The sequence below is a fragment of the Panthera pardus genome, unplaced genomic scaffold, assembly GCF_024362965.1.
Source record: "Panthera pardus isolate Hobbes unplaced genomic scaffold, ASM2436296v1 HiC_scaffold_15, whole genome shotgun sequence".
Lineage (NCBI taxonomy): Eukaryota > Metazoa > Chordata > Mammalia > Carnivora > Felidae > Panthera > Panthera pardus.
In genome coordinates this window covers 88,433,669-88,456,086 of record NW_026526710.1, presented here as the reverse complement: position 1 = coordinate 88,456,086, position 22,418 = coordinate 88,433,669, and the positions used below count along the sequence as shown (strand labels likewise).

Genomic DNA, 22,418 nt, shown 5'->3' with positions numbered 1-22,418 from the left:
AGGTTTGCATAAGAAAGGTGGCGAGGTGCTTGGGCTCGGGTCCCAACAAGGTGGTGGTGGCTGTTAAGCTCCCAGGTGCTTCATGAAAACCAGACTCTGGCCTGAGCCCCGTGGGGCGTCACCGGGCACCTCTGCTCTCCTCCCCGGTGAGGCTCACAGATGCTTCCGAAGTAGGATTCACGAAGATCTCCTACACTGTTTTGGGCTGTTGTTTTCTATTTTCTCTTTGTTGACTAGTTCTGGAATGTTCCTGGCAGCAGCCTGTCAACCTTGTTCCCCTGCTGCAAGTTAGGGGTTTCATTTTTGCAGCTCAGATGCCCCGCAGCTGGTGTTCCCCTGGCTCTCTCTGGACCTGGGTCCTCACTTCCTCCTCTCTATGGCCCGTGCAGGTGGCCTGTCTCCACACCCCAGCAGCTCGGAGCTCCCGCTTTCTCCTGGTCTCACTGCAGGAGGACTTTCCATTTCTGCTACTGTTCTCACGGATTTGGGGAAAGGGGAAATACTTGTCATGGGCTGGTGGCTCTGCCTGGACTGGGTTAGTGCCTTCTCACCAGGAAAAGCCATGCAGCTTCATGAGCAGGAGCTGGTGGGGGCACCTCTTAGGGCCCACCCCTTTTCTTTCCTGTTTTTCTGAATATTTCCTCCCTTTTGTTGTCCTTTTATCTATTTTCATGATTTTGTTGTTCAAAACTAAAGCGGTAACAATGTTCCTCTGTGGGGTCTCAGCAATCTGTCAGCCACATGGGCATTCCTGACCCAATGGCTGAGCAGGTCCTTGCAAACTCAAGGCTCTCAAAGGCAGGAGTAGAGCTGAGAAAGGTGGTAATACCCTTGACCTCTGGATGCCAGGGGCCTTTCCTGAGTCCAGAAGAGGCCGGAGAAGGCCTGGAAGGTCGGACCACCGTTCCCACGGCCCAGGAAAACGGGAGAGGCAGTAGGTCTGTGGTGCCGGAGTGTGGTTCTGTCCTCCCCGTAGGCGATCTGCATTTTAAGAGCCATCTTTTAGGGGTGCCTGGAGGGCTTGGTCCATTAGGCGAAACTCTGGGTTTCAGCTCGGGTCATGACCTCGCAGTTTGGTGGGTTTGAGCCCTGCATCGGGCTCTGCTCTGGCAGGTGTGGAGCCTGCTTGGGATTCTCTGTCTGCCCCTCCCCCACGCATGCTGGCTTTCTCAAAAATAAACAAACTGAAAAAAAACAGAGCCATCGTTTATGAAATTTAAAATAGTCGCAGAGCTGCTCTGCCGGTGGAGTCTTAGTGGGAGGTGCCAACCAGGCGGGAGCTGCGTTTGGCGTCGGGCTGGGCAGACACTGCAGGGCTCACAGTGGCTCCTTTACGTAACAGTATGGGTGTCGGTTTGAAAGACTAGAAGTGGGCTCAACTGGGTTTTTAGGAGTCCTCGGTCTGGGGCTTTGTGCAGTGTGTGTGAGTGTGGTTAAATGCCATCTGGGAAGTGGTAAGGTGTGGACATTTCAGAATTCGATTGTATGTTACAGGAAGTAATGCTCATCTGTGATGAACAATCCCAGATTCCAGTGGTTGAGCCCAGTGAAACTCAGCGGTGTCACGGTCCGACATGGGGGCTCTGCCTCATGTTGTCAGTCAAGCGTCACGTCCCATCTAGCCGGGAGCCACATCCTAGGCTACATCCCGGTGGATTCTCCACTGTCTTGTTTGCACCTGGTCAGCAGGTGAAGGCAAGCAAGGAGGGTCCGGTGGAGGCCCAAGGGGGCCAGGCCTGCAGGTGGGGTGAGTCAGTGTCCCCTACCCTTATTGGCTAGAGCCCGGCCACTCGGCACCAGTGCAGGGTGAGGACACAGAGGCCGGTGGTGGGCCCAGCCTCGGCCACAGGTGGTGAGCTGCCGGAAGGAAAGGCTGAGCTCAGAGTACGGGCACACAGACGTTATTTGCCCCACTCCACCAGGCGAGGGCTACGGCTGGGTCGACGAAGAAAGCCGGGGTGGGGGTGAGAGTCATCGGGGGACCAGCACCAAGTGCTCTGGGGCTGGCGCTGGAAGTCCGTGTTCCGGAACTTTACAACCCAAGTTCCTTGAGTGAAGCCTCCTATCTGTCTCCTTGCAGGTTTCCTGGACACGGGGGCAGGCATAGCAGCGGAGGGGGGCGGCCCCGCCTCTTCTCTGCCCGTGACACTGACCGTCTTGTTAGTCACTCTCTGGGGACTTCTAGATTCGCTTCCGGTCGTGGCTGTCACCATACACTGGCTGGCGGAAAAAGCAGAAATGCGTTCTCTCGCAGTTTTGAAGGCTAGAAGTCCAAAATCAGTTTTACAGGCTCAGGTCAGGGTCCTGGCAGGGCTGTGCTCCTTCCGGAGGCTCCTGGGGACAGTCCCTCCGGTGCCTCCAGCCTCTGTGAGCTGCCTGTGTTCCTTGGCCTGTGGTGGCCTCTGCTCCTTTGTCGTCTCCCGCCTTCTTCTTGTAGAGACACAGGAGATGGCATTTAGAGCCCACCTGGGTAATCTAGGGGGATCTCCCTCCCTCAAGATCCTTTTTGCAAAAAAAAAAAAAAAATTATTTATTTTGAGAGAGAGAGAGCATGAGTGGGGAGGGGCAGAGAGAGAAGGAGAGAGAGAATCCCAGGCAGGCTCCGTGCTGTCAGCACAGAGCCCAACACCATGCTTGATGTCACGGACCATGACACCGTGACCTGAGCTGAAATCGAGAGTCAGATGCTTAACCAACTGAGCCATGCAGGTGCCCTGCTGTCTCAAGATCCTTAATGTAATCACATCTGTATTTTTAAAAAATATTTTATTTTGGGATGCCTGGGTGGCTCAGTCGTTTAAGTGTCCAACTTCAGCTCAGGTCATGATCTCGAGATTCTTGAGAATCGGGCTCTGTGTTGACAGGTGGGAGCCTGAAACCTGCTTCCGATTCTGTGTCTCCCTCTCTCTCTGCCCCTCCCCTGCTCATGATCTGTGTGTGTGTGTGTGTGTGTGTGTGTGTCTCAAAAATGAATAAATGTTAAAAAATATTCAAAAAATTTTATTTATTTTTATTTTTTAAAAGGTTTCATTTTTAAGTAATCTCTACACCCAACATGGGGCTCAGACTCCTCAACCCTGAGATCAAGAGTCACACACTCCACCAACTGAGCCAGCCAATGCCCTGCATTTCCTCTCCTTCTCCTTCTTCTTCTTCTTCTTCTTTTTTAATAAGGTAACATTCACAGGTTTCTGGGGATGAGGATGATATACTTGGGGGCCATTTTCTGGCCTAGCACAATTTGGCTTCTTTTGTTTGCGGGAAGTCATGTAACACATTCACCATCTCAGATGAGCTGTCCTCCCTTCTCCTGACTGACCGATGGTTCTAGACCAGAGAGGGCCACTCGGATTCCAGACAGTTGGTGTTTAAAACGATTACAAGCCCACTCTCAGTCATCAGCTCACTTTCGGGGTGAAGTCCTGGGCCAAGAACGCAGGATTGTATCCACTTAGCAGGCTCTGAGATGTGCCCTGATAGATCCAGGGGAGTGGGCGGCTGGGGGCCGGTGAGCAATCTGCCCGCCTTTGCCAGCATGAACAGGACCAGTGGACGTGACTCCACGTGATCCAGTGAGAGTAGGCGGGGAGCCTGTCCCTCCACCCCAGGCTCCAGGGCAGAGTGGAACGCTCCCGGGCCTGCAGAGTTCAGGAGAGGCGGTTAAGTAGGAACACCTACTTCTTTTCTCCCAGTCTTGCCGCCACTTCCCTCTCTGTGTGTGTATTTTCATTTCCCTGTACATTCCTGCTGCTGTGTTCTCAGTTGTTCCCTGTGGATCCTCTGAGTAGCTGTGACTCAGAAAACCTAACAACAGCCTGGGACACTGGGGGGAAGTAAGCATGACCCTGTGCTTTAAGGAGGCCCTTCTCATCACACCAGGCTTGTTTGGGACTTAGTCTCAGTGAGGTCCGTGCTGTTCCCATGATTTCTCACAAAATCTTCCCGGTAGGAAGCAGGAGACCAGGTCAGACCTGCAGGCGGGGAAGCTGGCCGGCCAGGTGTGTGCCCCCAGGGCCACCTGCTCTCATCCACCAGGCCTTCCCTTTTGGGGTGTTTCGGGTCCCACCGCACTGAGATGGGAGCAGAACCCTGGGGCCCTGCAGTTCTCTGCCCTGAGTCCCTCCTGCAAGAGGCCTGGGCACACAGGGCTCGCTGGCTTCTCACAAGGGTCCTCACGGCTCACCATCCCACCGGGCATAGGGCTCCATGCACACCCAGACCGCCAGCATGCAGGCGCGGTGCACCTGCTAGGGCCCCTGGGGGCTCACCTCGGTCGGGGAAGAGCTCTGTGAATGGGCCGAGGCTGGGAAGCACTTGGCAAGTCAGGGAGCGGCATGTCCAGCACGTCCTTCGGTCCTTCGGTCACGATGTGTCTGAGAGACTGCGCCCCGACCAGCAGTCCCGGCTGCCGCCCTGGGCCTGGGGTACCTGCGGTGGGAGCGGAAGGCGGGCCTGCGGAGGCTTCGGGCACACGGTGGGCCTGTTTCCGCCTCACCGGAGACCAGGTGAGGTTCCTGACACGGCTCACTTCTGCACCCTGCTCCTCAGGGCCCCGCCCGCATCGGGACGGGCAGCCCCCACCCCCCCCCCCAACCCCCCGACCCCCCAGGTCGTCGGAAACGAAGGTGCGGAGGGACCGCCGGCATCACCGGGGGCGGAGGAGGGCAGACCCAACCCGGGCCCCCACGAGGGGGGTCCCCAGGCCTCGCGCAGACCTCGGCCGTGGACGGCACCCTGTCCTCTGCCTTCCGTGGCGGCGCACCGCGTCCACACGGCCCCTCGCCCAGGCACAGGTCGGGGGACGCGTCTGGTGCGTCCCTGGCTCTCGAGGCGCGGTCTCGCCACGCATGGGTTTCCTAACCGGGGAGGGGCGGGCCGGGCCGGCGGAGCAGCATCGCCGCGGCGACCCCCAACCCACGACTTCGGTCTCGGTCTAGCTCCGACCCCTCCCTGACAGACCGGTGCGCTCTAGGACCCAGCGCCTCTCGGCCTGCCGCCTGGGTGGGCGGGTCCCCTGCATTGTGACGTCACTCGGAGGCGGGGCTGCGGCACTGGGACGGACAGACGGAAGGTGCACGCAGAACAGACCGGGCGGGGCCGGCGCGGGCGCGGGTGCGGGCGCGGAGGGTAAGGGCCGGGCCCCGGATCCGCAGGCCGCGTGTGGACGCGGGCGCGGCGCGGGGACCGCCCTCCCCTGGCTCGGGGCTCGGGGCTCGGGGCGGGCGGTGGGTCCCAGGACTGAGTGTGTCTCCCCACCCCCGGGCCGTGCGTCCCACCCCAGACCGAGCCAACCCCCTCTCCTGCTGAGCGCGCCCCCCGGGCCTGAGCGCGCCCCCGGGGCCGAGCGCGACCGCAGGGCTGAGCGCGCCCCCGGGCCGAGCGCGTCCCCAGGGCTGAGCGCGCCCCCGGGGCCGAGCGCCCCACCAGGGCTGAGCGCGTCCCCAGGACTGAGCGCGCCCCCAGGACTGAGCGCCCCACCGGGGCTGAGCGCGCCCCCGGGACTGAGCGCGCTCCGCCCCACCCCGGCCGCGTGTTCCCGCTGGGACGCAGCCATCGCCCGCCCCCGGACTGAGCGTGCTTCCCAGGCCCGCGTCCACCGCCGTGCGCCCCGCGCCTCTTTCCCCCCGCGGGTGCCGGTTCGCGTGCGCAGGGCTCCCTGAGGCGCCGGTGTCCGAGGAGGGGGTCGTGCCGCCGCAGTGAGCCTCCGCGGGCTTCCGGGAGCGCCCTGGGAGCGCGACCCTCACTTTGCCTCCAGGGCCCTGCGCCGGAGTTCACCTCCTTTCCTCTCTCGCCAGGCCCCGATGGTGGAGGACTGCACAAGGTAGCGGCGGCGATGTGGGGGTGACCGTCAGCGCGCGTTCCGGGACCGTGAGAGCGGAGGGCCCCCGGGCCAGGTGGACGTCAGTCGGGATGGAAGCAGAAGGCTTGGATTGGCTTTTGGTCCCCTTGCACCAGCTGGTGTCCTGGGGGGCAGCCGGGGCCATGGTGTTCGGAGGGGTCGTGCCCTATATCCCACAGTACAGGGACATCCGGAGGACTCAGAATGCTGAGGGCTTCTCTACCTACGTGTGTCTGGTGCTCCTGGTGGCTAACATTTTACGGATCCTTTTCTGGTAAGTTGGGGGCTTTCTGTGGGGGTACTTCCAGGGTGATGGCTTTCTCTTTTTGGGGTTTCGGAGTGGGGTGGTGGTGCAGACGGCTGTACTTCCTAGGAGGGAGCTGGTGAAGTGGGCGGGACTGTTCCCCGGGGAAAATGGTGGGATTGGAGTGGAGAAACTTACTGTAGTCTCATGTCCGCGTCTTCATTTTCTGTCCTTCTTACGTTGTCAAATATTTTCCCACGGACTTCTGTGTGCTGGATAAGGTCCTAGAACTGGGTCCCTGTCCTTAGAATTTGCATGGCAGTGGGAAAGAGAAAACAAGGAATGAGTAAGTGATTAAGATGAAGAAAAAGGGATGAGCTGTAGGAAGGGGACATCACAGCCTGACCGCTGAGCCCCTTAGGAGGGCACATCACAGCCTGACAGGAAAGAGCATTCAGGGGTCATGTACAGGGACGGTGGTCCCCTCAGCCTTCCTGTTGTGTGTACGGTTTTGTTTTGTTTTGTTTTGTTTTAATAGGAAAGTCAACTTTCTGGATAATACTTGAGACTATTTTTTCTTGCCACTCCCAGCCCAGCTTCCTCTTATTATCATTTGCATTCGGGTAAGGAACTGGAAATTAATTTTAACAGTTGCTAAAGCGAGACATGTTTGGGAGGGGAAGTTTTTAGAGGAAATGAAATGAGATCTTGGAGCCTCATTCTAAGACTAAAAAGGTCTGGAACTTTCCTTTCTACTTGGTGGCGCCCGGACCCTCTGTGAGCACAGATAGTGAGGAAAGTTGCTCCGGAGGGTGGGTGGGTGTGGAGGCTGGATAAGGGCACCAGGCGGGGGTGTCCAGAGCTCTGCTTCTGGCCCTTCCTTCTGACTTGTTCGTTACTGAGTAATCACGTTTTTTGCTAGTTCTTTTTCTTAAGTTTATTATTTATTTTGAGAGAGAGAGAAAGAGAGCGATCAGGGGAGAGGCCGAGAGAGGGAGAGAGAGAGAGAGTCCTAAGCAGGTTCCACACTGTCGGCTCAGAGCCTGATGCGGGGCTTGAACTCACAAACTGTGAGGTCATGACCTGAGCTGAAATCAAAAGTCAGACTCTTAACCGACTGAGCCACCCTGGCTCCCCAGCTAATTCATGTCTGAGTCCACCTTACGGAGGTACGATTTACGTGGAATAAAAGCATCCGTTGTAAGTGAACAGTTGGATGAGTTTTGACAACGCCCCCTTCCTGTCACCATCATAACTGAGAGATGACTGTTCTGAGTCCCGAAGTTCTCTCCTCTGTGTTCCATCCAGCCGTGGCCCCATGCCTTTGATTTGTGTCCACTGTGTGTTAGTTTTGCCCTCGTCCGGGGCTTTTAAAAGGTGAGCTGGTAAGTTGGCTCCTCCCCGGAGAGTGTGTCACACCGCCAGGTTTGTCTCTGGGCCAGGCTACTTTGAAAGGAGGGCCAGTGGGTGCTTAGTTTTTTCTTTGGCACAAGTTGAAGAACCCCATTTTGAAGATTCCTCTTTTTCCTTTGGGGACAGAGCTCACTCCCTTCAGGGTGACACGTGGCTTCCCTTTTCTAAAATGGCCTTCATCCAGTCTAAGGTTGAACGGAAGCAGGTCCCAAAATGCAGTTGCCTCTGACACAGTTGTTAACCCTGAGCGCACTGGAGGGCGCTCAGGGAGCCCCTGGCCTGCCACCTGCCTGGTGTCACAGCGTTGGCCAGGAAGGGCACTTCATTAGGCGCTGGAGTGGGTTTTCTCTGGCAGCGGAAGGGAAGTGCCCGAGACTGGCTTCCCTTATGGGGGGGGGGGGGCGGGGGGCGGGACGGAGAGCAGTTGAGACGTCTTTTCCTTAAGAATACTCATCCTTCAGGGCGCCTGCGTGGCTCAGTTGGTTGAGGGACCGACTTCGGCTCAGGCCGTGATCTCGCGGTCTGTGAGTTCGAGCCCTGTGTCGGGCTCTGTGTTGACAGTTCAGAGCCTGGAACCTGCTTCGGATTCCGTGTCTCCCTCTCTCTCTGCCCCTGCCCCATTCATACTCTCTCTCTGTCTCAGAAATACATTAACATAAAAAAAAAAAAGAGTACTTTTCCTTTACGATTGCAGAGAAGAGAATAGGGTATCTAATCTATGTCCAAATACCTGGTTCGGAGAAGTCAGAAGTTAAACTAATTTCTTGAAAGCCAAGTCACCAGGGCCTCTGATTTAACTGGCATTTAATGCGTTAGGACTAGAAGTTCTCCCTTCACTGCCGGGCCTGGGACTTTGAGAACGAGTGTGTGCCCTCTCCTAATTCAGCACAGGGGGCCTTTAGTGATTCTCAGTTTTGTCCACGGGCCAGCGTATTTCTGTGCATCCGATCGGTCCTTCCCCGGAGTCTGCACCCTGAGCCGTCCTGGGTCACTTCAGGGGTCCTGTGGCTACCGTGTGAACCCCAGCGCTGCCTTCAGGCAGCATTCTGGGACGGAGGGGGGCTGGCAGAGGGCACTGGTCCCTCCTCAGGAGTCTCTCTGGCCTGGGCATGTGCTTCTCACATAGGGGCAGTGCTTGGATTTCACGGGGCGAACCCCAGCAGGCAGGCTGGGCTCCGCCTGTGACTTGTGACTAACATGTACCTCTCTGCTCACCTAGTCCTAAGACCCCACTCCTGGGCCTCCTCCAGGCTTCATGGGTTAGTGGCCCACATGATTGAATAGGGTTTCGAGGGTTTCCCGTGTCCCAGACACTGCAGATGCCGCAGGGTTTACGCTTCGGCAGAAGCATTGTGTGGAACGTACCATTTACACACACACGGGTCATGGCGGGTGCCCCCTGAAGGGGAAGCAGGCTCTACACTGGAACAGTGGTGAAGTTAGAGCTGAAGAGTGTGTTTCCTAGAGCTGGCTGAGAGCGTGGTCCTCAGAGCTCCAGGCTGGGAAGCCCCCTGCAGACTCGTGGAACGAGCTCGTGGGTGGCCCTGCCGCCCGGGGAGGCCAGCGGAGCTTGCAAACCCCAGGTTCCTGAAACTCGTGAGACCCTGGCGCTTTATTTCTTACAATTCTTTTTTTTTTTTTTTTATGTTTATTTGTTTTTGAGAAGAGAGAGAGAGTGAGCAGGGGAAGGGCGGAGAGAGGGGTACAGAGTTTCTGAAGCCAGCTCTGTGCTGACGGCAGAGAGCCCAACGCGGGGCTCGAACTCGTGAACCGTGAGAGCATGACCTGAGCTGAAGTCGGACGCTCAGCGGACTGAGCCACGCAGGCGCCCTGATTTCTTGCGATTCTTATCATCCTTTTGCAAAACTAGCATTCAGCAGATTATATTCTATAAAATGCTGATGTATAGGATTTTGCCTCTGTGGTGTCAGGAGAAGCCAAGAGAAAGGCTAAATGATGCCTCGTAGCTCATATTTGCAGGCTTGTGATTTTGTAGAAGGGACGAGGAGGGAGGGGCCACGGTGCATGGATGATGTTGCAAGGCCCCCCCAGAACTTTGTGCCTTGGTGGAGGTAGTTCTCAAGCTCCATTTGTATTGGATGAACACACCGCATCAGAGATACGGTAATGTTGGATCGGATGCATTATAACATTGTATTGGCTGCAGTGACGTCGTATCAGGAACGTGGGCACACTTCAGCCACGTAGTGACACCGTATCAGATGTGGTGACGTAGCATCATCTACCAGAGACGTAGTAGGGCTGTACTGGAGATGTATTAACACTGTATCAGACGTGCAGTAAACAAAGTAACTGAGATGTGATAACACCGCACTGGAGACCTGCCTTAGCGCGGCACTGGATACGGCGGCATTGTGTCGGCGACGCCGTAAGCTGTTTCCGAGGTGTGGTAACACTGTATCTGGACGTGCAGCCTGACGCTGGATGGGAGCTACAGGAACACTGCCAGAGATACCACACTGTTGAGGACGTAGTAACATTTTGCTAAGGGTGTAGCAGTTGGCGTGACACAGGGAAGTAGATACACAACTTCTTTCCGCTTGAGCTTTATTCTGTAACTTTGAAGACCCAGAGAAGGTGATCTCTGTGGAAACTTTGGGTGAAATGTTGCCTGTCCCCTCTTCGGTGTGTACCTTCCTGGGGGGTGAGACCTCGGGACACTGCAGTTAAGGGAGAACTTTTTTTATCTTACTGAATTTTTTTTTTTTAGTTAAAAAAATTTTTTTGATGTTTTTATTTGCTTTTGAGACATGAGCTGGGGAGGGGCAGAGAGAGAGGGCGACAGGAACTGAAGTGGGCTCCGTGCTGACAGCAGAGAGCCTGACATGGGGCTCGAACTCCAGCCGTGAGATCATGACCTGAGCCGAAGTCGGATGCCTCGCTGACTGAGCCTCCCAGGCTCCCAGGCGCCCCGAACCCTTTCAGAGTGGCTGTGTGAGCGGCAGGCCCTTCACCTGTCTGGTAGGCTGTCCCATCATTTGTTCTAAGAAGAAGTTGTGCCAACCCATATTGTCAGGGACAGGAGAGGGAAAAGTGCTCTCACGACATCCCCGTCAGTACAGATTATTAGCATCAAAGGAAGAAAAGCTTAACTAATTTGACAAGTAAAAAATGGTATCTTTGTATTTTAATTAGTTTATGAAGTTACTAATGACATTGAACCTTGTTTCATATTTATTTTGTCTCTTGTATATCTTTTGTGGAAAGTGGTGCTTTTTGAAATTTTGTGTCTCAGCCTGTCTTCACCCTAAGTACTCACCTCTGCTCCCTCTCACTTCACTTTAAATGGTCTTGTTTTTACTATAAACATTGAGTTCATCTGGATTCGATTTTTGGTGGGGTTTTTTGTTTTGTTTTTTTGATGTTTGTTTACTTTTGAGAGAGAGAGCGAGCATGTGCGACGGGGGAGGGGCAGCGAGAGGGGGACAGAGGATCCCAAGCAGGCCTGTGCTGACAGCAGCAAGCCTGATGTAGGGCTTGAACTCTCAAACCATGAGATCATGACCTGAGCCCAAGTCGGACGTTTAACCCACTGAGGCACCCAGGCGCCTCTTTGGGTGTGTGGTTTAAGGAGAAGTGCAAACCTTGATTTCTTTGCCCAGCTTTTCCAGTCATTGTTTCTGTTGAGTATTTAAAACATGAAAGTGGCCTTTCTCGCATGATGAGCTTGGTGTGAGGGGCCCCAGAGCAGCTTATTTATTGTGGTTCTTCCCGGCCTGCTTGGGAAGGAAGCATCTCCAGTCTTAGTAGGCTGACATCTAGCTTCTGCTGGCCCCTTGTCTGACCTTCACCTATAGATGAGTTGACCCCTGGGGTCAGCTGGGTGACCGTGGGATCCAGTTCCTAGAAATGACTAGAAACGTCCTTAGATAGTCCCCGGTGTTATAGTCGCCCTCTACAGCAGAGATGAGGTGCAGGGGCAGTGGCTCACGGGTGCCAGGGGCCTGGAGCCCATGCGAGCCTACGGAAGCGCCCCCAGCCTGTGCCTCTGACCTAGAAAGCCCCAGGGCACTGTCACCTCTTTCTTCTCGTACCTTCTCTTCACCCAGGCCTGGCTCATCAACCCTTTCTTGCCCCAGTCACTTAGCATTTCCTTTGCAATTCCTGAGGCACCTCAGGAGAGGCCTGACGAAGCAGCCGAAGTGAAGTGACGTTTCCTGGGGAGGCAGGAAGAAGCTGGTGGTCATGGAGCCGTCTGCTGTGTCCTGGCCCCTCTGCCCTTCCTGGACCCAGGTGGCCTGGGCCTGAGCCTCTGTGACCTCAGGCCTGCTCTGTCCTTTGCTCAGAGGACGTGGGCCTTGGCGCCAGGAACCAGTGCAGAATGCCGGTCCTGGAACCGGTGTCTGTGGAACCCCCGCTCCGCAGGGAGTGTCTGTTTTTTCCTGGTCGCTTGACCTCCTGTGGGAGCCTCAGCTGGTGTGGCTCCCCTCCAGGTGGCACATTCTCACCTGCTGGGCCGGCTCACCGTGGCTGTGGCCGTGGCTGTGGCCGTGGCAGATCCTCATCGGAGGTGCTGTCTGCTCTCTCCTGAGAGGCAGGTGATCCGAGCTTGGCGGTGAGGTGCTCACAGACGTGGGCTTGAAGACCCCGAGTCGGCCCTGGAGCGGGTGCGGGGGTCAGTGTCTCTACCTTGGGGACATCGCTGTTTCTTTACCTTGTAGGTAAGACTTGTTAGCATAGGCACAGCTTCCAAAGACATGCCCTGGCCGGCGGGGAGGGGCTGCCTCTGGTCTCGTCCTTTACCACGAGCCCGGCCGCTGAGTTTTTGTCCCGATTTCTCATTGATTTGGTGCAGTCCCAGGGGTGGCCCCTCAGGGAGCTCTGCCCCAGCTCTGTGTTGTGGGCGTGGTCGGCCCCCGGTGAGCCCTCTCTGCAGGGGGAGCTGGGTGTAGGCTCAGGGCCGAGGGAGTGAGAGGGCGTGGGGGGTGGGGCCCAGCGGTGGTCTCTGTGTTTTCTTGTTTTCGGGAGCAGCTGGGAAATCAGACTGCAGGCTCTCCTGACTCAGAGGTGCTGACCGCCAGCCCCAGTTTTGGGAATACCCTTCAGGCCATGTTGTAGGCAGACCTAGCGGAGTTCCTTCTCCAGAGCAGCTGGGCTAGAATTGGGGCTGGGCCTTGAAAGAGCACGGTGCTGTGCCCTGGCCTCGTCGATGGTAGTCCCGCAGGCCTGCGTGGCCCGACCAACAGGTCACGGCTCTGGTGGTTCTGGTGGCCATGGCGGAGACCCCGAGCTGCCCCCGGAAGGGCCGGGCTGTTCTCAGCCCCTGGGGTTCGGGTTCTGCCGACAGGCCCAGTCTGTGCTAGTCACTAGATTGCGGTCTCACCTCCTCGAGCTTGTGGCCGAGTTGGTGAGAAGTTCTGCCCCTGGAGGGAAAACCAGGAGGGAGGATGTGAGAGCCGGGCGGGGTTGGGGCCCGGAGAAGAGCGGGAGCCACTAAGCCTCGGCTGGGGGTCAGCGAGACCTGGGTGGGGAGGGAGATTGGGCAGAGAGACCTGGGTCGGGGGGTCAGGGCCTCAGGTCGGGAGGGGGGTTGTGCCCTCAGCTGCCTTCTCCTCTCTGGGGTGGCGGGTGGGGGGTGCCCTGGCCCCCTTCACTGGTCTGCTCACAGCGTGGGCTGCTCTGGCCTGCTGACCCCACTCGTCTTCGTCAGGGGGCAGGGCTTCCTGTCATTCCTGGACTCCGGAATGCATCTTCCCAGGGCATCAGGTGGTCTAGGTGCCTCTGCAGGTGCCTCTGCAGGTGGGGTGTTGGGCACCTGGCTGTGCGGCGAGGGAACGGGGAGTCCCGTCCACACCCTCATCAGCGGCTCCTGGGGAGGTGAGTGTGGCTTTTGAGGAGCCGTGCACATGATTCTGAGAGGTGTCCCCGCGCCCAGCCGTCCAGGAGTGTCCCTGCTCACCCAGCTCTGTGCACCGTGGAGCCTGAGGCCGAGGCAGTCGGTGCCAGAGGCTGTGACGGATGTGAGAGACCCTCTGGGGGCTGCTCAGGATGTGGCCGTGGGGGCCTTGGTCGGGACCTGGGCAGGGAGAGGCGGTGAGGCCCCTGGTGTGCGGGGGCCCTCCTGATGCCGTGGTCTCTTTACCTCCCCAGGTTTGGAAGGCATTTTGAGTCGCCGCTCCTCTGGCAAAGCATAGTCATGATCTTGACCATGTTACTGATGTTGAAACTCTGCACCGAAGTCCGCGTGACAAATGAGCTGAACGTAAAACGCCGTTTCTTTGCAGGTTGGTGATCTGCAACTTTGGGAATAAAGCACTAAATCAACAAGCAAACTCATCCTGTGCTCGTGGGTGACGTAGGGAGCCGTGTTAGTGTTACCTGAGCAGCTTTGATTTCACCAAATGCTCGGTTGTGTGTAACCGATGTCAGTGTTTTCAGCACGTTAAATGTTTACTAACTAATCTCAGTGTGTCAGCATCCTCTGTGATGATTACGAGGGGATTTTGAATTGGGACAGGATCAGGTCACAGAAAGATGCTGTCTGAGGAGGCAGTTTTATCTCTGTGTGTGGCTTGTGCATGAGACATACCCTTCACTTGTACCATTTACCTGTGGCCGGGGTAGCGGGGATCTTCTCACACACCTTACTGAACATTCACCCAGAGTCATGCTGCTGTGGGGCCAGGTGGGTTGTCCCCTGGAGCGTGGGCAGGACGGGTTACATGCTCGGCCCGCGCTGCTCCGTGACTGTTTGTGGCTCAGCAAAGAGAAAATTCTTCTCGTTTTTGCCTTTTCCTTTGAAAAAGCTCTTTCTCAGCTGATGTTCTGTGTTTGAACACGCAGGAGGGTTAATGCCTTACTTCTGGTTTTCTTCTAGTTACTAAATTGAAGACAGCTCTCGCTTTGATTTTGTCTGAAATAGTGTGTGTTTATCTCCACTGTTGCTCAGAGAAACGTTTTTGCTAGTTTGTTTACTTTGGGGACTCCTGTGGACTCGAGGTCTTGCCCCTGAATTTTATTCCTGACGGTGATTTTCTTTCCGTTTGAGCGGACCCTTTCCCCCTGTAGCTTCTGTCTTTAGAGACGAAGGTGTGCTAATTTCAGTCTTTGTAGAAAATAGGTCAGCCTCCAGCTCTGACGGGTGGCCTGGACCGATTAGGGTCACGTCAGCTGTAGAGACCAGCACGGTGTGCTTCTGTTGTGTGTTTGTTCTTTCTCGTCTCTCCCTCTTGTGACCTGGGAAATCACACCGGAGGCGGGGCTGCTTGTATCGCTGGTCCTTCCTTGAGAGCGGGCGTGTCCGGCCCGGTCCCTTAAGAGGCAAGGGGCTGGGCCCTTTACTTGCTCTTACCTAGCAGTTTTCTCTGCTGGCACAGCTCCCGCCCGCTTCTGTCTGTGATCTGGGAACCCCACCTTTCGTGTGCGCAGGGTCTCAAGGCCGGCTGCAGAGCGCTGGTGTGGGGGGGGCGTCAGTAATGGTCCTCCTGCCCCAGGGACAGAGGAGCGCCGGGAGCGGGCACGCGGTGCCCACAGTTGCTTGGTGTCCTGAGCCTCAGGGTTTGAATCATGAGCCTGGGTTTTGTGATCTTGTGTGAAATGGGGTGTAAGCTCGGATGAAGTAGGGTGCCAGATATCCTGCAGGTGTGCGAGCGTCCGGGCCCTGGACAGTCCTGGAGTTTAACATTTATGTGACCTTGCTGAAATACGGGAACGTAGGTACAGTGAGGGTGAGGCGGGGGCTGACCTTGTCAGCGGGAAGCCAGGCCTCTCCTCTCCTGTCCCGGGGGTTCATTCTGTCTTGACTTCCAGTGCTCTATGTAGATTCTTCCAAAAGCAGCATTTCTGTTCTGGTCAACTAGAATGGATTGGGTTAAGACTGTGAATCCCGGTTTCCAGGGATAGGGCTGCCATCTGAATTTTGGCAAGTAACCCTCTCTGTGATGAGCCAATTAATGGAGCCTGCTTCGTCCACACTTGGCAACCGTGGTGCCACCTCGCGGGGCACAGGGGCTGCAGGCAAGGTGACTGTGAGGCCTCGGAGGCAGGGAGAGGTTGGCCTGGACTGTCTGGGTGGACCCAGTGTCCGCTGGGCCCGTGGAGTGGAAGAGGAGAGCCCGTCAGGGATGGACGTCAAGAGGATGTGGTTCTGGCTTTGGACGTGGGGGAAGGGCTAGGAGCCAAAAGCACAGCAGGCCTTTGAGCCTGGAACAGCCTTCATCTTCCAGCCAGCAGGGACATGGGGGCCTCAGCCTCCAGGATCCAAATTCTGCCAACAGGTTGGATGCACGGGAGGACCTGGGTTCTTGCCTGGAAGCTTCAGAAGGAATATGCCCTGACTTTAGCCCAGTGAGACCCATGTCAGACTTCTGGTCTCCCAAATAGTGAGGTGATACATCTGTGTTGTCGGCCGCCGAGTTTGGGGTAACCTGTTATGGCATCTGTGAGGTCTGCAGCGTCTGGCGGGTGTCTGTTGGCGGGCGTTGGCAGCTGGCCAAAGGGCTGGCTGGAAATCCGCAGACGTACAGGTGGGCGGGGCTGCAGAGGCTTTGACCTTGCAGCGGGGAGCAGCTGTCTGCTGGTGACGGCCAGGACTGTGGGGGCAGTTGGCTTGCCCTGCCGGCCTCCGCTTTGCCGGGGCTCTGGTGGGGTACAGAGGACCAGGCCTCCTGACCCCTGGGCTCCCTGCTGGGCCCCAGACGGCCTCAGGGGGAGAATCTACCCTAAACTCCGCATCCTGGGATCGTATCCTGGGATCCGGGATACAGTGTTTGAGAGATCTTGAGATTCATACTTAATTGTTTTTTTTTTTTTTTAATGTTTATTTATTTTTGAGACAGAGAGAGACAGAGCATGAGTGGGGGAGGGTCAGAGAGAGAGGGAGACACAGAATCTGAAACAGGCTCCAGGCTCTGAGTTGTCAGCACAGAGCCAGACGCGGGGCTCGAACTCACAGACCGGGAGATCTTGACCTGAGCCGAAGTTGGAAGCTCAACCGACTGAGCCACCCAGGCGCCCCTACTTAATTCTTGAATGGAATTGGGGTTACATATATTTGCATCTACCATGTGTAAGGTACACAGCACACTCATCAGGAAGCTTTTAAGAAACCTGTGGGTTTATTTCGTCTCCTCTGCCAGAAGTGGGAGGGTAGGGTTTGAAAACACCAACCAGTTCGGGCTGGAGAGCTCTGAGATCGCAGGAGCAGCTGCGCCCTGTGCCTTGCTGGGGAGGCCTGCGGTCCCCGTTTCCTGGAGGCTGTCAGTGGGGCGTTGCGGAGGGTGCTGGAGGCACACTGAGCAGGCACATTCAAGTAACTTACGAAGACACGTTCAACAGCCATATTTCAGGGTTTCCATAGGACAGTCTAAAAAATAAAATAAAAGCTTAAATGTTTTACAGCTGTCTGTTATAAAGGTTTTTAATTTTGAAGGTCATCAGTTCAGCTCAGAAGTTAAGGTTAAAGAAACAACTGAAATTAAAGGAGAAAAAGCTGGTTGCTTATCAAATTAACACGTGATCTGTTATCTGATTATGAAGAGCAGTACATGGTCATTGTCGACATTTTGGGGACGAGAGGAACGTGAAGTAAAAGCAAAGAGCTTTCCACCCAGCGTCCAGAGGTGACATCGGGGGTTCCTTCCGTGCCCTCGCTCATACCCGGGGGAGGTCAGACTGGGCTGTGGGTCCGAGGGGGCCGGGCCCACAGGCTTCAGGGGGAGATCTCCAGAAGCTGCTGTGGACTCTCCGTTGGCCGCACAGAGGGCGTGAGGTCCAAAGTGGTTTGCGTGTGCTGTGTGTTTCCTTTTCGTCCCTCGTGTTTTTTCGTGGAGAACCTGGAACACACATGGAGTCGGGGAGAGCGTGTCCGAGCCCCCCCCGCCCCCCGCAGTGATCACACCCGCCTCCAGCTGTTCTGAGACCCTGTTCACATTGCCTGCCTGCAGTTTTTGAAGCAAATTCCAGACATAGTCTGTATATAGTTCATAACGGATCTCTAACAGATAAGGACTTGAAAAAGTATCCGTAATACCATTTTCACCCGTAAAAAAGTAATCCCTTAATTGTCAAAGACCCAGTATTTGTGTAAGTGTGCGGCTTCCTCCTCACTTCCCGATTCGGGGCTGGTTTCTGTCCGCGGGCCGCAGTCGAGGTGGCACGCCAAGGTCAGCTGCAGGTTCTCCCTGACGTCCCTTGTTCCTCGAAACGTGTCTGCTGTGTCTGCCCTGCACGTGGTGCCTGCTGTGCCCCAGCCCTCCGTCTGTGGCCTGAGCGGTACACGCGGGGAGTGTGGGGATGCGGAATTGAGACCCCGGCCCTGCCGCCAAGCCACGCCTGCGTGTGGACCAGACTCCCGAGGCTGCACGGAGGCGGCCCCGCCTGGCTTCTGCCACACCCCGTGGTGGTGCGTCGAGGCTTCCCGTCCCCGGGACGCCCTGTGAAACACGTTTTGAGAAGCCAATTGGATGCAGAGGTCTGGTCAGATCTAGGTCCGGCTCCTTTTTGCCGGACCGTTGTTTCTTCCACAAGGGGCACATCCCGTCACCTTGGCTGACTTTGGATGTGGGTGGTGGAGGGTGCCCCGTGCCTAAACCCATCAGTCGTGGGGCTGCAGAACACCGATGCCCCGTCAGCCTTCGCTCGGCTGTCAGCCACGGGGCTTCTCCGAAGAGGAACTTCCCTGGAAATGCTGTTGTAGCGGTGCAGTTATCCAGGGTGTGATTTATAAGTTAAAGGCAGGTAATTGCTTCCTTCTCTTTATCTGCCAGTTCTCAGAATTTGTCCCTCATATCCTGCAGCTGTGTTCACGTTTGTTTTTCCACGCTTCCGAGTGTGTGGATGTGAACATACTTGATGTGTTCTCCTGATTGCCGTTGTTGTGTCCCTTCAAGGCCCCGTGGACCCACCCGTCTGCCAGCGGGAGCCTCTCCGGTCAGCTCTTGACTTTTCGGCAGAGACGAGTGGTCCCTCGGAGCCGTGTCCCTGGTGTGACAGGGTGCTCTGGGCGTGTCATCTTCTGTTCCTGCCCCAGACCTGGAGTCGGCCGTTTCTCCCAGGAGCGCTTGTGGCACTGGGCTGTGGCATGTGGAGACCACGGTCTGGCCCCTGGGACAGCTGTGGATTGGGGGTGGGTTTTGGCTTTTTCAGTGGGTGGAGCTGGGAGGTTCGTGGCAGACGAAATAGTTCAGGTGTGCGTGCTGACGCGTCCTGTGACCCTTCACCGAGCTCTTCGGTCGTGGCTCTGATCTTCCACGGGCCCGGAATGAAAGAGCCACTTGCTTTGTCCCTGCTCGCAGGGGTCTCGGTGAGGAGGCTCCTGGAACGCTGTTTTGTCGGGGGTCCCAGGATGACACGTTCTTACCGCCAGATGACGTGGCTCATCGGCTCTGGGAACGGTACCACCAGCGGCACACAGGGGCTCACTTGTTCCTTCTTCAAGAGAGAGAAATTGTCTGCGACTCAGTCACATTCACTCGACGTTTGCCCCAAGTCTCAACAGTCCGCTTCCAGAATGGAGTTGGCTGGGGAGGCGGGTGGGGGCATGGGGGCTGCTGCTCACGGAGACGGGGCTCTGTTGTGGGGGACGGAAGTGTTCTAAGACTGCGGTGGTGGTCGTACAGGTCCGAACATGCTAAAAACCACTTGATTGTACACGTTCAACGAGTGAATCCTTCATGATATGTGGTTATGTCTGCATTAAACTAAAAACTTGGGCGGGGAGGGTCACATTCCATTCTGACAATGAAAGCTGAGGACTCCCACTCCCACTCAGTACAATGTTTGTCTGTAAACCATTCTGTATTTTCGAGGGCTTATTGATGTCCTTGGACGTGAGGCTACAAATCCTGACCTGCCCTGTCCACAGCCACGACCCCGATGTAGGTCTTGTCTCTCCTTGCCCGGACCTCCGCCCGGTCCCCTGGTCTCTAGGGCATCGTGTGAGCCACCTGTGGCCATCACCCCCCCCAACCCTCGCGCACTGCAGCGGCTCTCACGCTGTGACAAAGCCCAGAAGCCCCTGGGAGCAGTCGATGGTCTGGCCTCTGGTCAGCTCACCGGCCCTCCCTCCTGCTGTCCCGTGGCATCCAGGACGACCACTTCTCCTGTCTGAGCTCGTCCCAGACTTCTGTCCCGTCAGGTTCTGTTCCAGTCTCTGTGGCTGCTCCACAAATAACCCCAGGCTTGGTGATTTGCAAGGACACAGCGATGCTCACGAGTCTGGCTGGACAGCAACAGTATGGCTGGCCATTTGCCGGGGCCCTGCCTCCCTTCCTCTTTCTGTGTCTTTCACCCTCTAGGTCCCTCCCTTTCTCTCAGTTGCTCCCGTGTTGGGGGCCTGCTGGGAGATCTTCACGTGGCCTTCTCGTGTGGCCTAAGCTTCCTAGCTTCCCCGTGGCATGGCCACCAGGTCGCAAGGGGAGCGTGAGAGGGAACCAGGTGGAAGCCGTGTCTGTGCTCTGGTCTTGGGGAGCATGCGTCGCTTCTGCAGAATGGAGTGGTCACAGGCCCCCCGTAATCAAGGGGCGAGGACATGCACGCCGCCTCCGATGGGAACGATGTGGACATGTTGCTGAGGCTGTTTCTGGACCTCGGTGCCTGGAGTGGGTGTTCACAGATGCCTGAAAGTATGTGATTGTGGACGATGCCCCCTGGTCTCTCAGCCTCGGGACTGGCCCTCCTCCCGTCTGTCCTGCGCAAAGATGATTCTCTAAGGTGTAGGCCTGATCTCACTACTTTCTAGCCGAGAAGATTTAGGTGGCTTGACTCTGTCCTCCGGAAAGTCTGACACAGGGCAGACTTCCCACCCTGACCCACACCCCCTACCAGCTGCTGCCTTTCCTTCCCCCATCATTGTGACCCGAGAGGCCCCCGGCCACACTCTCCCGCTCCGGGCCTCCACCCAGGCCTTGCCCTGCTGCCTGGCATGTTTCCAGCTTGTGTGCCGGGCACGATCAAGCCCGAGGCGAGAGGGGAGACGGCATGGGTGTGTCTGAACTGCACCGGAGCCACGGTGAGCAGTCCCTCCCGTGTCCCCTTCCTTCCCTCCCCTTCCACTTTGGGACCCTGATCTTTAGAGGAAGTGTTGGTGAGCAGTAAACTTGGCCTCAATGAAGAAACAGATGCAGGAAGCTGAGGAAGTCCGGCTGAGTCTGGCTATTCAGAGCCCAGCGGTTCCCGGAGGTGGTGCTGCTGGGTCAAGAAACCCTCAGGTGGGAGGGGCAGCGACTCCTGGTCCGCAGGGTCTGTGGGCATGTGCCGTCCCCAAGCCCACATAGCCAGTCTGGCATTTTCTTTTAGCCATTTACTTGCAAAATGTCCATTTGTAGGCGGAGCCTGCCTCGCCTGGGGCGGATGACACACACCTGCCCCCCCGTTCTGTGGCCAGGTCCAGTGCCTGCCTGAGTCTCACTCTTCCCACCGTGGAGGGACTCTGGCCGAGTCTTCGAGGGCCGCGGGCTGCGTCCTGGGCAGTGCGGAGCGGGGGGGACTCGGGTGGGGCTGGGCTCCCTCCGAACGGAGGCCTCGCGTGCTTGTCTTGGGTGCTGCGGCGGGGCTCAGGGAGCGGTCAGGGTACCGCGGTACCCCCGATGTAACGGGCCGTCGCCTCTGAGCCGCACGCTTGACCAGTTCACATGCTGCACTAGCTCCCTGTTCCCAGAGGGCATTTTGTTGAGTGTCCTCTGAAAACGGCTTTATCAGGCAGCCTTCTGAAGAGCTTTGACCTGGGACAGCTGTCTTGCAGTCAGAGCTTGTGTGCGGACGAGCTTTTAGGGGAAATGGGGGTACCGCCTGCTGTCTCTGTCAGCAGAGCAGGCAAGCCGTGGGCTTTATGCCATCTCTGACCTTAGAAATTCAGTGAAAATGTGGTGACTTTTCGTTTTGGCCCAAGATTTCCTCCTCCTTCCCCAGGGACTTACATTGGAAGAGGGTAGGTTTGGAGGAAAATCATTCAGAAAGTAAACTTCCTCAAACTCAGACACCAAGATCTTGTCCTTCTTTTCCGGTGTTTCTTAAAAAAGGAAATGCAAAATGGACTGGGAGACACAGCCGCTTGCCCATGTTAAAATCGGTCTGTTTTTCTTTTCTCTTCCTCCTTTCTGTTTTTCTCTCTTTTTAAATGTAGCTGCGGATACCCAGGATGAAGCAATCAAGCCCCCGCCCCGGCGGTCATATCTGGGTACGTACCACACCGCACGAGGCTGCCCGCCCGCTGGAGCCCCTGCTTCGTTCATTCTGTGCGGCTCTGTCCCCGCTCAGCCCCCACGGCCATGCTTGCCCCGCGCGTGCACCTCATGGTACCAGTGCGCCCACGTCCCCAGCAAACTAACCAACACATAGCCTGCTACTGTTAAGCATGAACCAGTTCGTAGAAACCTGCCCATTGTGTGAGTGTGAGAGAAAGAGGAAGGAAGGGTAGGAGAGAGGCGGGGACAAGGAGGTGCTCGGAGTTCAGGTTTCCGAACGCTTTTAAGTCTTCTTTTTGCTGCCGTGGCGAACGGAATTGTTTTCTTGATTTCATTTCGCATTGCATGTGGCTATCTCCTAGAAATAAAATAGATTTTCATACGTCGATCTCGTTTCCTGCAGCTTCGTGCGTCTCGTTTATTGGTGCTGTTAGCTTTTTAGTGGATTCTTTAGGACTTCTGTATGTAAGATTGCATCATCCGCAAATAGAGATACGCTTACTTGTTCCTTCCCAGTCTGGATACTTTTTCTTTTTCTTGCCTAATTACCCTAGAGTCCGAAATGGCTACAACGGTGAGCCTGGCCGAGCTGGTCTTGCTCCCGAGTTGAGTGAGACGGCATCCCTTCGCCACTACGTGTGATGTCAGCCGTGGGTTCTCACAGATGCCTCAGATTAGCGGAAGCAAGAACCTTTCTGTTCTGAGTTTGTTGTTTGTTTGTTGTAGTCCTGAAACAACGTTGAAGTTTGTCTACTGCTTTTCTGTGTCTGTTGAGATG

General features: G+C 56.3%; 1 protein-coding gene and 1 long non-coding RNA gene across 9 annotated transcripts in view; one reads left to right on the top strand and one right to left on the bottom strand.

Moving 5' to 3' along the window:
- Positions 1–2,984: 2,984 nt before the first annotated feature.
- LOC109251743 (uncharacterized) lies at positions 2,985–5,145 on the bottom strand. Its single transcript, XR_002073673.2, has 2 exons — positions 4,269–5,145; positions 2,985–3,638 (listed from the first exon to the last, which is right to left on the bottom strand). It is a non-coding gene; the product is annotated as an uncharacterized LOC109251743 (long non-coding RNA).
- SLC66A2 (solute carrier family 66 member 2) overlaps positions 5,043–22,418 on the top strand; it is a 120,982-nt gene continuing 103,606 nt past the window's right edge. For 4 of the 8 annotated variants that reach the window (XR_008422325.1, XM_053902874.1, XM_053902873.1 and 1 more), the window contains exons 1-3: positions 5,283–6,113; positions 13,608–13,741; positions 21,580–21,633. Coding sequence is in view for 7 of the 8 variants with exons in the window: in XM_053902874.1 (XP_053758849.1) it covers positions 5,911–6,113; positions 13,608–13,741; positions 21,580–21,633 (391 nt within the window). In the remaining variant the exon portion in view is untranslated. Of the gene's footprint in view, positions 5,128–5,282; positions 6,114–13,607; positions 13,742–21,579; positions 21,634–22,418 lie in introns of those variants that run through there. The other 4 variants (XM_053902870.1, XM_053902871.1, XM_053902876.1 and 1 more) reach the window with 4 other exon arrangements.